Source organism: Lingula anatina, chromosome 2 (genome assembly GCF_051362555.1).
Source record: "Lingula anatina isolate TDL-2025a chromosome 2, LinAna3.0, whole genome shotgun sequence".
In the NCBI taxonomy this organism is placed as follows: Eukaryota; Metazoa; Brachiopoda; class Lingulata; order Lingulida; family Lingulidae; genus Lingula; species Lingula anatina.
Genome location: NC_141768.1, coordinates 30,306,966 through 30,323,354, shown reverse-complemented (window position 1 = coordinate 30,323,354; position 16,389 = coordinate 30,306,966). Strand labels below are relative to the sequence as shown.

The 16,389-nt window shown below is 40.3% G+C and overlaps 1 protein-coding gene across 2 annotated transcripts; it reads right to left on the bottom strand.

Moving 5' to 3' along the window:
* Positions 1-3,916: 3,916 nt before the first annotated feature.
* LOC147763555 (uncharacterized protein C17orf113-like) lies at positions 3,917-12,539 on the bottom strand. Of its 2 annotated transcripts, XR_015332887.1 has the most exons (4): positions 10,661-12,539; positions 8,645-10,196; positions 6,133-7,402; positions 3,917-4,666 (listed from the first exon to the last, which is right to left on the bottom strand). XR_015332887.1 is itself a non-coding variant. In XM_087004813.1 (3 exons), exons 2-3 carry the CDS (start codon positions 9,394-9,396, stop codon positions 7,345-7,347), a joined length of 810 nt encoding a protein of 269 aa, XP_086860939.1. In that variant the 5' UTR covers positions 9,397-10,196; positions 10,661-12,539; the 3' UTR covers positions 4,914-7,344. The 2 variants fall into 2 exon arrangements, 1 of the variants encoding a protein (XP_086860939.1); XM_087004813.1 differs by lacking the exon at positions 3,917-4,666 and having other exon boundaries at positions 4,914-7,402.
* Between the last annotated feature and the right edge of the window lie 3,850 nt (positions 12,540-16,389).

Sequence of the window (16,389 nt, the reverse complement as noted above, 5' to 3'; positions counted from 1 at the left end):
GGCATCAAAGTTTTTGCCACGAATTCTTGTTGGTCAAGAATTGCAAGAACTGATTGCGAATATATACGAATCTGTTGAGAACTTCACGAACTCATTACTGTTTACGATTCAACCACGAATCCTGAAATTTGTCAACTCCTGGCGATTCGTGGTCTGTGTGAAATAGGGGCATTAACTGTATTGTATTCACAGCCACGTGTTTGTGAGTATTACTGATATACAGCCTTTGTCAGTAATTATTATTATTGTCTTCTATACTACAACTACAACTACTACTACTACTGCTACTACTACTACTACTACTACATGGTGTACTACTACTACTACAACTATTACTACTACTACTACTACTACATCATATAGTCCTACTACACTGTACTACAACTACTACATGTAGGCCTACTGGTTCTACAACTTACATCGTTCCAGAGGTATGCTGAGGTGAGTTTCCAGAAATCTCTTAGACTCAACGTGCTGTCGGGGACAGCTTGAGGATATCTGTTCCCCGTGAGGTCGACTGTTGTAACGAACTGACCTTTTTGTATGTCTCCCTTCCTCTCTCCTACATCCATCCCCGTTATCCTCCCCACCCCACCACATTCCCCTTCAAACACTCCAATCATTGAAATGCACGCACATGCTATCTGCCGTACACCACAAGAGGGAGGTACCCCCCCCCCCCCCCGCCCCGCCCCCCACTTCTCGCCTTACGTTCAGCCTTCACTAACACAACTCGGTGATATTTGTGGAGTCCGTCACAATCATGGTTGAGACATCATCAGAAGCGAAACACCGCAGACTAATGGCACATTACCCTTATTAAAACAGATTGTTCATTTGTATGTATATTTACAAATTGGTTGGTGTTCTTTTCTCGAAAAATAGACTTCGTGTCTGGATTAAAACAGGTGTGAAATTGTGAACTTTGTCCGAAACTGCATATTTTCAATACTATATAATATTCGAAACACCGAACTAGATCAATTAAAACGCAAGATTGAATAATGGTGTGTATCAGCAGAATTGTAAGTTTTGTTTCCATGTCTTTTTCAGATAACGTTTAGTTCACGATCCCAGCGACAGATAACCGCAGCTCTGGGATCATGTCCATGGATTCTGCCTTCAACTTGTCCCAAACCACAGACTAATAGAACTCGGCAGCTCACCACGCTGTGTATCTACCAAGGAAATCACTGTCGAAACACGCGGAACGCTTCATTTGCACATACGCTGCACAAAAATTTTATTGAAACTGCTGTCATAAATGATAAAGTTGATAAGTTAACTAAAATTTCTTAATCCTTGTCTTCCCAAAAATTTCATGGACGTATTATTTGAAAAAAAAAAGCTTCAAATATTCTTATTCATCCTCGTCTTTAGATAATCTTAGAGCTCAAAAATCTATCTAGGTAATCAGGACCCCCCCTCCCCCTCCCGGACATTCCCCCTGTAATGAATATAATAATGAGAATGAAAATATCATATTGAGAAAAATTATAAATGCCTGTTTTTAATAAAATTCTGTCTTCAGGCAGAGGTGGATAAACAAGAAATGTTTTAATGAAACAGATGTATAATATAGATAATTCAAAACCAGAGTATTTTTTCTGAGAAGGTGGGGGTTGTCTTGAAGGGATTGTCCGACAAACATGTAAACAGCCAAGACTGACCCATTACCATCATTAAAAACTCAAAGCCTGATGTAAAGAGTGTGTATTGACCGCACCCCGCCCCTCCCCGGGGCCTTCTCCAAGTCCCTGCCCCTCCCCACGGCCTTCTCCACGTCCCTGCCCCTCCCCACGGCCTTCTCCACGTCCCTGCCCTTCCCCACGACCTTCTCCACGTCCCTGCCCCTCCCCACGTCCCTGCCCCTCCCCACGGCCTTCTCCACGTGAGGTACATAGTTGTATTTCATGTGCCATTTCTACACTAGGCGAGTACAGCTGTGTGAACTAAGAATGGAGAAAGTTCGGCATTGCCTGCAGTATTTTTTTAGGGGGTCTAAATACAAAGAGTCAATGCCAAATCTTAAAAATATTCTTTGTTTTTTCAAGATGTTTCTTTTAATTTAAGAAAATGCAACATTTGACTAGAGTCCTCCCTTGTAGCAGCTATGTGCAGCACTTCGTTCACCAGCGCTCTCCTGACTCAAAGGAAAATGTTGTAGTTAAGAACAAATATCCCTATGTTATTACACCGTTTATTTCATGTTTGGTACTCGCGACAAAAACCAAAATGCGCTTGGATATCCACAGGGGCGATGGCTGAAATCACTGGAGCTGATCAAGGCCTACATGTACACTAGCTGCCAGGTTATTTGTGACGCTTGTGGTGTTCTTCTTGGGGACTGACTACAGGAAAATCCAGAGGAAAAGAAAGGAAGAGAGGCTAACACGTCAGCTGCAGGTTATTTGCACCTTAACTGGATCCTCCAGTGATGGTGATGAAAAGATAAATGAATAAGATAACGTTTATTTTGAACTTAATGTTCCACCTTCCGAAGACAAAATCCGAATCTCAACTATTTTAGGTATCAGTACCCATAATCGGGTTCGTAGCCAAGTTGGGTGGGTGGGGGTGGGGTGGGTCGAGCTGTTCGAAATAACTCTGTTTGCTGGGAAAATGTCCACTCTGGATAAATTTGGTCCATTTGCACAACAGCCCGGAATTCGATACAATTTACATAGGTACAAGCAGAGTTGCTTCAGTTTTTTTTTTTTTTTTTTTGTCTCATCACGAATAACATGTTTTTTGACCGATATGGTTTTTTAAAAAAAGGCCCTCTTTATAATTATATCTTCTGGGCCATAGGCTAGCTGAGGAAAATGCTTGGTGGAGCGGGAGTAGGCCTACAGTAACTATGCAGAGGTTGGCGGTTATTTGTACCGCCTGTGGTACACATATTTAAATATATTGTGAATTTGAACGACACACACACTAACACTGGGAGATCAAGATAAATTATACTCTGCAAATTAAGAATGACAAACCATGAACTGATAATAAAAACCGGGAGTTAGAACAATATTGACAGAAAAGATGTATTTTTTGCTATTATTTCAAGACAAATTCGGTTATTTACATGGTGTAAGAAGTTATTTATTAAATGATCTTAAGTTACCATTTAGAAAATACTTTTGGACTTAGTACAGTAAGGACTGGGTGACTGGTAAAATATTGTATGAACAATAGCTTAAATTTAAAGTAAGACCGGTGCTCTAACTTAAAGCCAGTGCAGCTGTTTAAAAACATGTAGGGCCTAATGTAATTTGTTGGCAATGAAAAAATACACTTCAAAAATAAGTATTATTGAATTAATAGGCCTATTGTAGTGTCAGAAGCATTTATACTTGAAATGTTTTGAAGCTAAGAAAAGTATACCATTAAAAATTTATATAAAAAAACATTACCAGCCCGGGACCCACCGGTCTGCCGCTAGGTGGTTTAAAAAAAAAAAAAACCCGGAAGTTATAGATTTTTGAAATGGGAAATTTTTTTGTGATTTATAGGATGTCAGAAAAGGTGGAATATCTCGCTATTTAGGATATAAGAGTTTCGTTATGTACGGAAATTTAACTTTATCTCCAGTGCTTGCATTCTTAGAGAACAGGTCGGAATTTTAAATTACAGCAAGTTGTGGCAAATTTATTCAGCTTCATGTCAATGTAAACATGTAAGGAACTTTACCTTCATCCAGCATTGGCACAAATCAATTCACAGCAGAGTATGCAGGAAAAAGTCGTACTTGCAATATCCATGTGCCAGCCTCGTTTTGACTTAGTACATTCTAATCTAGCTTCGTTTTGGATTATTCTTCGCACAATATTGTCTATATAGACAAACAAAACTTGCACAGGAAGAATGGGAAAAATGAAAATATAATTATCTCATTTTTTTCTTTGTAAATAAGCATTTATCTATTACACGAGGCGGATTGATGAGTTTCTTTTTATGAAAAGACAAAAAACAAATGAGTACTTTTTATCAATTGACTCAATTTATAAATTTTTTACATATGAGCAACTTTTATAACATGAGTCAACAAAGCATCAATATTGTGACAGCCAACAGGGATTAAAGCTTTGCAAATATACATGCAGATTTGTGGCAAAAAGTGTTATGCTTTATTTTCGCAACATTGATATGGTGATTTATTTTACACATCTAGATCAGTACATATACAGTTAGCCAACAAACACACCACCCACTTTTAAAAACAGGACCAATTTTAACAAATAATATTTTATAAATTTACCCAAGGTCAGCAGTTCTTTTCTCACCAACACCAAGTTATTCCTGTACCAATCCATATTTGCATTTGAAATAACTTTTTTATTTTTATAAGAATAATTTTTGTCTACACGCCACGTCATGTATGCAAAAGCTTGCACATTAAACTTAATATACCCTACTTTTGGTGCATGGTGCAAACCTACCCGTAAAATAATATGACAAACTAGTTATACTGATGATCAATAAATATTATTATTATTAGCATCAGCTAGCACAGCACAAAAATATTTTCTATCTCTTAAAAGAATGTCAGAGGTTGTGACGGTGCTCAATGCTACACAGCATTTGGAAATGATAGGTGCTTCTGTCATAATAATTGCAGGCCAAGGAATGGCAAAATGATTAATCCTGGTCCCATTCATGTTCTTCAAGCCTAGAAAAATATCAAATTAAAAAGTAACATAACACTTTTCTAACTGCAAATGTCTTTCCACACACACAACAACACGCACACTAAAATCAATATAAATAATAAATCACTATCTTGGTAATAAAGCTGGTAGAAAATACATACTGGGGTACATGTCTACAAATTAGTGTTCACAACTACCACACTAATTATTGTACTGGTACATTTTGTTTCACAAAATACACAACATTTGTAACTTAAAACAAAGGAATAGTTTTACAAATATAAGGTTTTTATTTCATGAAACAATTTTCTTTCACAAACTAATAAGCCATGTGTACGCAGGTGTGTGTGTGTGTGTGTGTGTGTGTGTGTGAGTTTGTGTGTGAAGAGAGAGAAAGAGAGCATATATAGCAGTCAACTTGCAAGACAAAAATAAAGTTATGGCAAAAAAACAATGCATACATGTAATGTACGATGCCATATTCTCAAAAGCATTAGGATCTGTTCTCCTAACTAAAGAACCACAGTTTTGTTGACACATCCAGCAGATACTCTAGCACTAAAAAAAAAAAAAAAAAAAAAGATTGATTACGTACTGTATACGCTAAATATACTGATAGTCAATGAAAACGCATCATTTACTTTTCGAATAGCATTTAAGTTCCTTTGGCACATTAAGAAAATAAGTTTTCGTGTGAAATATAACCCATTATTCAGTCACACAAGGTGAAATAAAGATCAGAAAAGATCATTAAAATGCAAGGTCACGTGATCAAATCTCTTTGGTTCCGCCCAGCCTCCAGCATCCCCAGTCGCTCTTCCAGTGTCAGACGTGGCATCACATTACTTTTTTTGGCATGTGTCATACTGGATTTGGTGACTACCTTAAATAGGCTTAATTAATCACCATATATTGAACCTGATTAATTCACACCAATCACGAAACAGGAAAAACACATAATTTTGTAACAGCTGACCACAAAATCAATAAAGTGGAAATTTTAAACACCCGAGTGGTCAGCCCACTCTTTTGACCAAATACGTGCATCTGTACTCGTTTATATGGTTGGAATCAATTCTAGGTAAAAGTACAAGAGTACAAAAGTACAAGAAAGTTTTCTGATGCGTTTTCATCGACTGTCAGTATATAAACCTCGTTGGAAATATCGAAAACCACCAAGTTACAGGTTTGGTCAGTGCTCAAAAATTTTATATGTTCAAAAATGAATGTCACACTATGGAAAAACCTGAACAGACAAAGGAAAAAGTCCATCTACATTTGGCACAATTAAAAAACACAGTTACAATGCCGCTTTGTGTGCAGCCATTTTGGAAGACGAATGTAACTTCAGAAAATACTCAGTGAAATTGATACACGAACATTCCTTTGGGGTATAAGATGTAACTGAAGCATATGCTGTATCGTCTTTTTGAATTTATTAGTATATAAATCAACTGGTCATTGTATAAACATATGTACATCTTACCTGTCTCAATGCCTTCTTCTCCCACCATTTTTTCTTAGAGCTATCCGCCAAATATTAGGCCAAATCTAATATTTTCCTAAGTAACTGTCATATGAGCCACTGGCTCCGGGCTATACTAAAACTGCATTTCATTTCAAACAAAAAATACTTGCAATAATTGCTTCCTTCCATGTTTCCCTTCACTGTTTGGAGATTGTTAAAGAGAAATCAACTAAAAATCCACAGAAGTGTTTCTAAACACTCGAATTGCAAAAATGCTCAACAGAAGACTGTACCCAAGTGGTATAAAAAATAATCAATTTGAATAGGATGCCATCTACATCTTCACTACAGTACCAATGTGTGTTAAATAGTGCAAACTGCCATTTCATACATTACCCAGGAAATGACAAAGAAAACAACCATCAATATGTTCCTTTCAATGATAACTATTCTAAGTTTATTCATTACTGCAAGCAAAAAAAAAACAAAAAAACAGAAAAATGCTTTGTAAAAGACTAAATTATGCAATGTAAACAATAAACAAACTTTATGATCAAGATATATATTGGTCTATATGAGCATCACAATATTAAGTGAACTGTTCATTGTTCATATATATATACTAGTATATGTCATAGAGGCAAACTGCCCACATAAGATCACAAAAGATATGAAGAGCTGTACACTGTGGTCATCAGGATCACTCAGTTTCACACTTAAGTACAGATTCATATTTAAGAGTACACGAGGAAAATTTTTATTTTAACCAAAACCAGGCTGCATGAAAACTACCAAGAGCTAATAAGTTGATGTGTTTTTTTACAAATACATAATCTACATTTCATTGGAGGAATGTAAACAGGAATATTAACAGTATAGTATAAACAGTATATCGCTTCTGGTACTGTCTGGTACCATTTATGATTCAGATGAAGAAATGCCTTTAATAATTTTGTTCTCAGTTGAAAATGCATACTACATATTAAATATTAATTTAAAACCATTTGTAATTTTTTCACTGCACTCTCTATTGACGGATTGCCTGCAGTTAAGTTAGGTGGAAAGGATAACACGTGGCTTTGTTTGCTGGCTGCTGCTGTCAGGTAGCAGGCCTGTAGCCAGGGGGGTTCAGGGGTTCGAAAGAACTGCCCTTTTTGTCAGAAAAAGGTCCATTCTGGGATACTCTGCCACAGGTGTACTGGTAAGACATCTACATGTAGACATGAATCACTAATTAATCCTGAATGACAGGTCTATACCAGTTCTCTTGCTGCCTTGTAACCACTCCCTGAAAAATGCACAACAGATAAAACTGATTTTAATAAAATGTGAAACAACCAAAAGGTTCAGGCTATTGAGAGTTCAAGTACACACTTTGAAAATGCCAGAATAAGAAAAATGAAAATATTTCAAAAATATTATAAATTTAATGAAAAAAAGATAATCCTATAGAACTGGTTTTCTAATTTGAGCATCACAGGATAACCAAGGCTGCAAGCAGCATGGCAGGACAACAGAGACGGCCAAAACATGGCAAGACAAGTGTGACTGCCAGCATCATGGCAGGACAACTGAAACTTCCAGAACATAGCGGGACAACTGAGACTGCTAGCTGGATGGCTTCAATGGCAGCCATTGTAATCCTTTCAGAATAGGAGTTATATGATGTGCACTATTGCACTTTATTTGACAAACCAGTTTTGCAGCCGAGTTTTGAATAACTTGTAATTAATTTTTTTAATCTGATAGTCACATGTACCAAAGAGGAGACTTGCAGTAATCTTATCTTGATGATTTTTTTAAATGTATTTACTAATTTTTCAGTGGTTCTGTTATAAAACACTTTTCTTACTTTTCCAATGTGCATAAGATGCTGATTTACACATTCAGATACATGCTTCCCCACACAGTGCCATTTTCATTGAGGGTAACTACCAGATCTTTTACAGAACTAGATGGTTTTATAAGAACATCTATGCAAATGTTGGCATTTGCTGCATTTTTCCTATTTGCTTTGAACCTTGATGTAAACTACCCTCTACCAGGGCACAGTATTCATTCTAGGAATGTTTCAATATGGGACAAAGGGCCCCTACCATAAAAAGAAGTGGGTCATTACATTTTGAAGTGGGCCCTTTTTCAAATCTTTAAATAATAATATGTAACACGTGTTTTACTGCTGTGGTTTTAATATTCAGAGATGAAAAATACTTTATATCATAAAAATAATATTTTGACTTGCAGGTTCACATTCAATAGGTTATCCCAACTTTCTAAAATAAGAGACTTCACGCTCGAAATTTTGTTTACAAATATAAGATTACACTGAAATATGTTGATGATTCTTTCACCAATAACCAAAATCTTACTAAAACAAGATTTTAAAACCATTTTTGGCTTCAATTTATAAAAAAAACCATGAAATTTAATTAATTATATAAGGTGAAATAGCACATAAAAAGCTACCAGATTGAATGATATCACAAACATAAAAATCACTAAGAGAATCTGTCCCTTTTTTGATACCTACAAAGAATGTATCGGAAGGATGAGGGAGATTGCAGCCAGCTTCAACAAATTGGGAAAGTCTTCACTATGGTGCGTTTTGATAATGCTCCACAGTTTGCAGGTGGCATCTCTCGCATACCCCATTCTGAAAACCAATTCTTCGAGTTTAGACCATTCACTCATACCTTGTTTTTCAATTATTATTGGCACTGATTTGGACCCATGATGTTCAATAATGTTACCATAATGGCTAGCAAGTTTCTGTATAGGGACTTCACCCCAATTTTCTCTTTCTGACTCAGACAAAAAGCTTAGTGGTCTCATGCTCAAATACCCAAATGCTGTTACCATATCCAAGTGTTCCTGGGGAAATCTGGCATTTATGTTGTTAATGAGATTGTCAATAAATTGACACTGAATTGCCTTGCATTGTTTTTCATAATTAGGACAACAAGTCAGAAGGTGGTCCCTGAAGAATTTACGTTGACCTGTTCCCACCTTCAGGAGAAATTCCTCGATGTAGCTGCCAGGTTTACCAGACAACCCTTCACTACTTGTGGCATGGTCCCTGTGCTTTTGCAGTTCTCTCAATGCATGCTTCAAGTTAACATCCACCAAGGCTGGGTCAAGATCTTTCTTTTGGAAGAGTAAACATAGCTCTGTGACAATGCTGAGGATGGACAAAAGCATATGGGTGACAAAAACAAAACTGAATTGTGAAAGTTTCTTTGCAAAACATTTTGCCTTGGCATCACTTGCCCCCATTTCAGACATATAGGACACTAATGACCCATAAGTCCTGTAGATTGTTTTTATTGCTTTGTAGTAGGGCAACCATCGAACCTCATGGACTTCATTGCACTTTAAAATAGGTTCATCCAGCAGCTCCTAAATAGCTGTGATTCTGTTTACCCTGACAGATGATGCTTTAAAGTAATAAAATATACTGGTAATAGTTGATTGATAGTCCTTCATATAGTCTATAGCATTTGCTGCCTGGCTAGTACATAAAGCCAATCTGTGGGCAATACAGTGTATGTGAACCATCGCAGGATTTTCAGCAAGCAGTCTGCCTGCAACTCCATTTCCCATGCTGGTCATGCTCGCTGCACCATCAGAACCAAAACCATATATCTTACTAAGGGGGATCTCCTTTGATTTAAGATAGTCTTTGATAGCTACTGCAACTGTGGCACCCTTGCCATCTGTGACATTTATGTCGGCTACAAAGTGGGTAGAAGGAACAAAGTTATCATCTAAAAGTCTGACACATATAACCAACTTTTTTGTTACTGTTATATCAGTGCTCTCGTCTGCTAGTATTGTTAGAAATGGTGAAGACTTCATTTTCTGAAGCAAGTCTTCCTCAACTGTGGCAGCAATAGCAACAACCATATCCCACCCTGCTGTATCAGAATTATACTTTGCATTGTCTCCTTGGTCTAAGTATGAAAGGTTGGGGCAATCCAGGTGCTGTAGCAACTCTATTAGGCTTCCAAACTTTCAAATTGCTATGCCCTCTTGAACTAGCCAGTACACGGACTTCATTGCTGTCATGATTGCTCCATCTTTACCTAAAAATGTTTTATAAACGTTACTTTAAATTTGAATTTGGACATTATAACCTGCATAAAATGTTAAATAGTGTTGAAGGTACCTGCAAACATTACTCCAGCACACAATCCCTTACTTTATTTTTCCCTTAATCACCATGAACAGAGACCAAATCTCTCGACACACTAAAATTATGAAAAATGAATGTGAAAATTTTATCTATATATATACAAAAAATAATGTTCAGGGAAAAAACATGAGCGTAACGCCCTGTGTCAATGCTACGCAGCAAACGCATTGTTTACATAGTTGTTCAGCATTGCGATATCCCGGAATGCACTTTCGAGAGTTCTTCAACCTACACAAATATAACTACAACACGTGGGTCCGGGACCGTCACGATAATCAACAACGTACACTAGTGTCACTTTGCTGGCTCATGCTCTGTGTTACAAATAAATATTGACAAAAAATAATATCTTACCTTCTAAAGCTCTGCAAAAAGCCTGTTTAGCTTGAGCTGATTCCGACGTTTCTTGTATGGCAAGCTTGTGGTCTTTAGATGTCTCATGGCGCATAAGGATACTGGTTCGAAAGTTATTAGTCCCTTGAAATAATATATTGTCCTTCTTTTTTTCAACACATCAGCTGCAATACATCAAGTTTGCGTTATTGTCTTATACAAGCCACTTGTAAGTATCTCTCCACTTTTTTTGGAATGACCTTCAAGTTGCATTGCTAGTTGACACGGTATCAGAAGTCATGACAGCAGCACATACATCTACTTTAGCTCTCTTCTCCGGTGGAAATGTCTGCTGTGTATGATCATTGTCTCCGTCGCTACTATTCTGATCCGTTTTAGGGTGATCTTTGGGATCGACCTTAACTTAAAATAACACTTAGCTTCTTCTCCGCCATCATGTACAATGTACGTGTTGATCATTTGATTTACATGGACAATTAATCTCAGCCTATCAGGGATTCAAGAAAGGAGGGGTGATCGCCACTGATTTGCATAAAAAGCATGACGTCAGCATAAATTAAGATATTTGTTAAAAACTGCGACGAGCAAAGAATATCTTCGTTACGTCGAACATAAGATCTTGATGTCAAGAGATGTCGAGTAAACAATCAAACTTGTGAATTTGCCGTGAATTTGCCGAATTGGAGAGCGCGTTTAGAACACAAAAATGCGCTGCTGTTAATTCTCTTGAATTTTGTTGGCGCAGCTCACTCTAGGAATTGCGTCAACCTAATTTTTTCTGCGCCAATGACGCAAGGGCGCATCCTAGAATGAACACTGAGGTCAACAGATTGATTTTCCACAGATATTCACAGATACGTCTCTAGATAAGTAGACGATCATTTTGGTCTGATGTCACCCTGTACTGAAATCTCAAGGATGATTACATGGCTTGTAAATGTTTGCATAACTACTCAGGCATGGTCACTTAGCGAGTCCCTGCAAAGTCCCCTTGACAGTAATCAAGATAGTGAATTTCTCATCTGTGACAATAAAACAGCCCTTTAACAGACAGACAAGACAAGGCAGGTTGCATAACAAGTGTTAATCATATTGGCGCAAAGCCCAGCTCTCATTGAGGTCCTGCAGAGCAAGTACAAAGCCTTCTGCCTGCGTGCAGAATTAATTGTTTCCTCCTGGCCAAACATAACAGGGACGCCTCAGCAAATATGTCCACAATAATAACTGCGGCCCTGGGTGAGGGTAGATGTAAACCATATCAACTCGACCTTAGTATCATTTAAAGCCAACATGTTCACTTTCATCCATTACTCGAAAACTCTGCAAGACAATCCTCCATAGGAGTGATTGTTGCAGACTGGTTGCTCTTGCATGTAACATAAACTTGTATGTCAGCTGCAAAAATGACAGTGTTCAGACCATGTTAAAGTATGATATTTTCTACAGGTTACATGTATAATAATGAGAATAGGATTGGACTTAACACAGCATCAAGGGAGGGCAGCCGAGACTAACGGCTTCATAGGAGAACCACAAATACTGCCATCATCATTGCAGGACAGCCGAGACTGCCAGAACATAGCAGGACCATCGAGACTGCCAGAACATGGCAGGACCACCGAGACTGCCAGAACATGGCAGGACCACCCAGACTGCCAGAACATGGCAGGACCACCGAGACTGCCAGAACATGGCAGGACCACCGAGACTGCCAATGTCATGGCAGGACGACCGAAACTGCCAATGTCATGGCAGGACGACCGGGACTGCCAATGTCATGGCAGGACGACCGGGACTGCCAATGTCATGGCAGGACAACCGAGACTGCCAATGTCATGGCAGGACAACCGGGACTGCCAATGTCATGGCAGGACAACCGGGACTGCCAATGTCATGGCAGGACAACCGAGACTGCCAATGTCATGGCAGGACGACCGAGACTGCCAGTGTCATGGCAGGACAACCGGGACTGCCAATGTCATGGCAGGACAACCGAGACTGCCAATGTCATGGCAGGACGACCGAGACTGCCAGTGTCATGGCAGGACGACCGGGACTGCCAGTGTCATGGCAAGACGACAATGACTGCCAATGTCATGGCAGGACTACCATGACTTCCAATGTCATGGGAGGACGACCAGGACTGCCAGCATCATGGCAGGATGACCTTAACTGCCAATAACATGGCAGGACAACTGAGACTGCCAGTATCATGGCAGAACAAACAACCTTACCACAGGTCAATCAAGTCTATCAAAGCATGGGAAGACAATTGAAACTGCCAGAAAATGGAAAGGCAACCAACACTGCAGCTTAATGGCAGGACAGCCAAGTCTGCCAAAATGATGGCAGGACGACCGAGACTGCCAGTTTCATAGCAGGACAGCCGAACCTGCCATCAGAATGACAGGACAGCTGAATCTGCGAGAACGCTGGCAGGACAACCAATGTCTGCCAGCTACACGGCAAGACAACTGAGACTGCCAGAACATGGCAGGACAACCGAGACTGCCAGTTTCATGGCAGGACAGCCGAACCTGCCTTCAGAATGACAGGACAGCCGAATCTGCTAGAACGCTAGCAGGACAACCAATGTCTGCCAGCTACATGGCAAGACAACTAAGACTGCCAGAACATGGCAGGACAACCGAGACTGCCAGAACATGGCAGGACCACGTAGACTGCGAGTTTCATAGCAGGTCAGCCAAACCTGCCATCAGAATGACAGGACAGCGGAATCTGCGAGAACGCTGGCAGGACAACCAATGTCTGCCAGCTACATGGCAAGACAACTGAGACTGCAAGAACATGGCAGGACCACGTTGACTGCCAGTTTCATGGCAGGTCAGCCGAACCTGCCATCAGAATGGCAGGACAGCCGAATCTGCGAGAACGCTGGCAGGACAACCAATGTCTGCCCGCTACATGGCAAGACAACTGAGACTGCCAGAACATGGCAGGACAACCGAGACTGCCAGAACATGGCAGGACCACGTAGACTGCCAGTTTCATGGCAGGTCAGCCGAACCTGCCATCAGAATGACAGGACAGCCGAATCTGCGAGAACGCTGGCAGGACAACCAATGTCTGCCAGCTACATGGCAAGACAACTGAGACTGCCAGAACATGGCAGGACAACCGAGACTGCCAGAACATGGCAGGACCACGTAGACTGCCAGTTTCATGGCAGGACAGCCGAACCTGCCATCAGAATGACAGGACAGCCGAATCTGCGAGAACGCTGGCAGGACAACCAATGTCTGCCAGCTACATGGCAAGACAACTGAGACTGCCAGAACATGGCAGGACAACCGAGACTGCCAGAACATGGCAGGACCACGTAGACTGCCAGTTTCATGGCAGGACAGCCGAACCTACCATCAGAATGACAGGACAGCCGAATCTGCGAGAACGCTGGCAGGACAACCAATGTCTGCCCGCTACATGGCAAGACAACTGAGACTGCCAGAACATGGCAGGACAACCGAGACTGCCAGAACATGGCAGGACCACGTAGACTGCGAGTTTCATGGCAGGTCAGCCGAACCTGCCATCAGAATGACAGGACAGCGGAATCTGCGAGAACGCTGGCAGGACAACCAATGTCTGCCAGCTACATGGCAAGACAACTGAGACTGCCAGAACATGGCAGGACCACCTTGACTGCCAGTTTCATGGCAGGTCAGCTGAACCTGCCATCAGAATGACAGGACAGCCGAATCTGCGAGAACGCTGGCAGGACAACCAATGTCTGCCAGCTACATGGCAAGACAACTGAGACTGCCAGAACATGGCAGGACAACCGAGACTGCCAGAACATGGCAGGACCACGTAGACTGCCAGTTTCATGGCAGGACAGCCGAACCTGCCATCAGAATGACAGTACAGCCGAATCTGCGAGAACGCTGGCAGGACAACCATGTCTGCCAGCTATATGGCAAGACAACTGAGACTGCCAGTTTCATGGCAGGTCAGCCGAGACTGCCAGAACATGGCAGGACCACGTAGACTGCCAGTTTCATGGCAGGACAGCCGACCTGCCATCAGAATGACAGGACAGCCGAATCTGCAAGAACGCTGGCAGGACAACCAATGTCTGCCAGCTACATGGCAAGACAACTGAGACTGCCAAAACATGGCAGGACCACGTAGACTGCCAGTTTCATGGCAGGACAGCCGACCTGCCATCAGAATGACAGGGCAGCCGAATCTGCAAGGACGCTGGCAGGACAACCAATGTCTGCCAGCTACATGGCAAGACAACTGAGACTGCCAGTTTCATGGCAGGACAGCCGAACCTGCCATCAGAATGACAGGTCAGCCGAATCTGCGAGAACTCTGGTAGGACAACCAATGTATTCCAGCTACATGGCAGGACCACATAGACTGTCAGTTTCATGGCAGGACAGCCGAACCTGCCATCAGAATGACAGGACAGTTGAATCTGCGAGAACTCTGGCAGGACAACCAAGTCTGCCAGCATCATGACTGGACAACCGAGACTGCCAACATGTCAGGACAACTGAGACTGCCAGAACATGGCAGGACAACGGAGACTGACATCAGAATAGCAGGACAACCCAATCTGCCAGCTACATGGCTGGACAACCAAGTCTGACAGCATCATGGCAGTCTGGATCTGAACCCTAGATCTTTCATGGAGCATATATCCTATTTCCTGGAAATTCAGTAGCCGGGAGTCCCTGAAAGTAAAAGAAGAAAATCAGATGAAAAAAAAAAACTATTTCATAAAGCAATGTGCAGATCATTACAACATCATATTTTAGCATTCTTTTACAGAACTAGATGGTTTTATAAGAACATCGCCTATGCAATGTTGGCATTTGCTGCATTTTTCCTATTTGCCTTGAACATTGATGTAAACCATATCAACTAAGTCATACTATCATTTAAAGCCAACATGTTCACTTTCATCCATTCTCGAAAACTCTGCAAGAACATACAGTATGTAGATCATTACAACATCTTATTTTGGCATTTATATATAAAATTTTATTCAACCTTGAAATAATATGAACATATTTAATGAAGCACCACATTTTCTTCAGTAGCAGACTTTACAATGCTTGTCAACAAACCAGGTGGCTGTTTATGCCTCCGTAAGAATCACTTTACAGATTATTACCAGAAAAAAACTTTTTAGAAAAAAAAACATGGACTAGCTTTGAATTTTGGAATGGATTAATTAAATATTTGTTAGTATGGGTATGGGATTTTTGGAAAATCATTGTTTTCCCCAGGTATATACTTTCTTTAATTGCCAAAACAACCAGTTGTTATTCCTTTAACAGTTATTGGTAGGGCATATTGATGATCTAGATCTTGCCTTGTTTCATTCCACTAGAGAGGTCAGGTCAACTTTGATAGTAAGATAAATATCAGCCAAAAGGATCTTATGTGATAGAAAAATTCATGAGCTTTCCAAAACATTTTATTTTTCGGAAATCAAGCAAGCCAATCAAAAGTTATTAAATTTAAAAGAATGCTAGTCGCCCACAAAATTTTGAAAAAGTCTGGTATCCAAGCATATATGTAACAGTGGAAGCCAAAAGTGTCACCTCATTGCCCAATAAATAAAACAAAATTGGCATAACTTTTGAATGGAGTAAAATATCCATTTGAAATTTTCTGGAAAGTTACAGTATGCCAAGAAAAATCTGACAAGATATTATTTTCTATAATTCATCCATTATTTCCATGGCAACCGT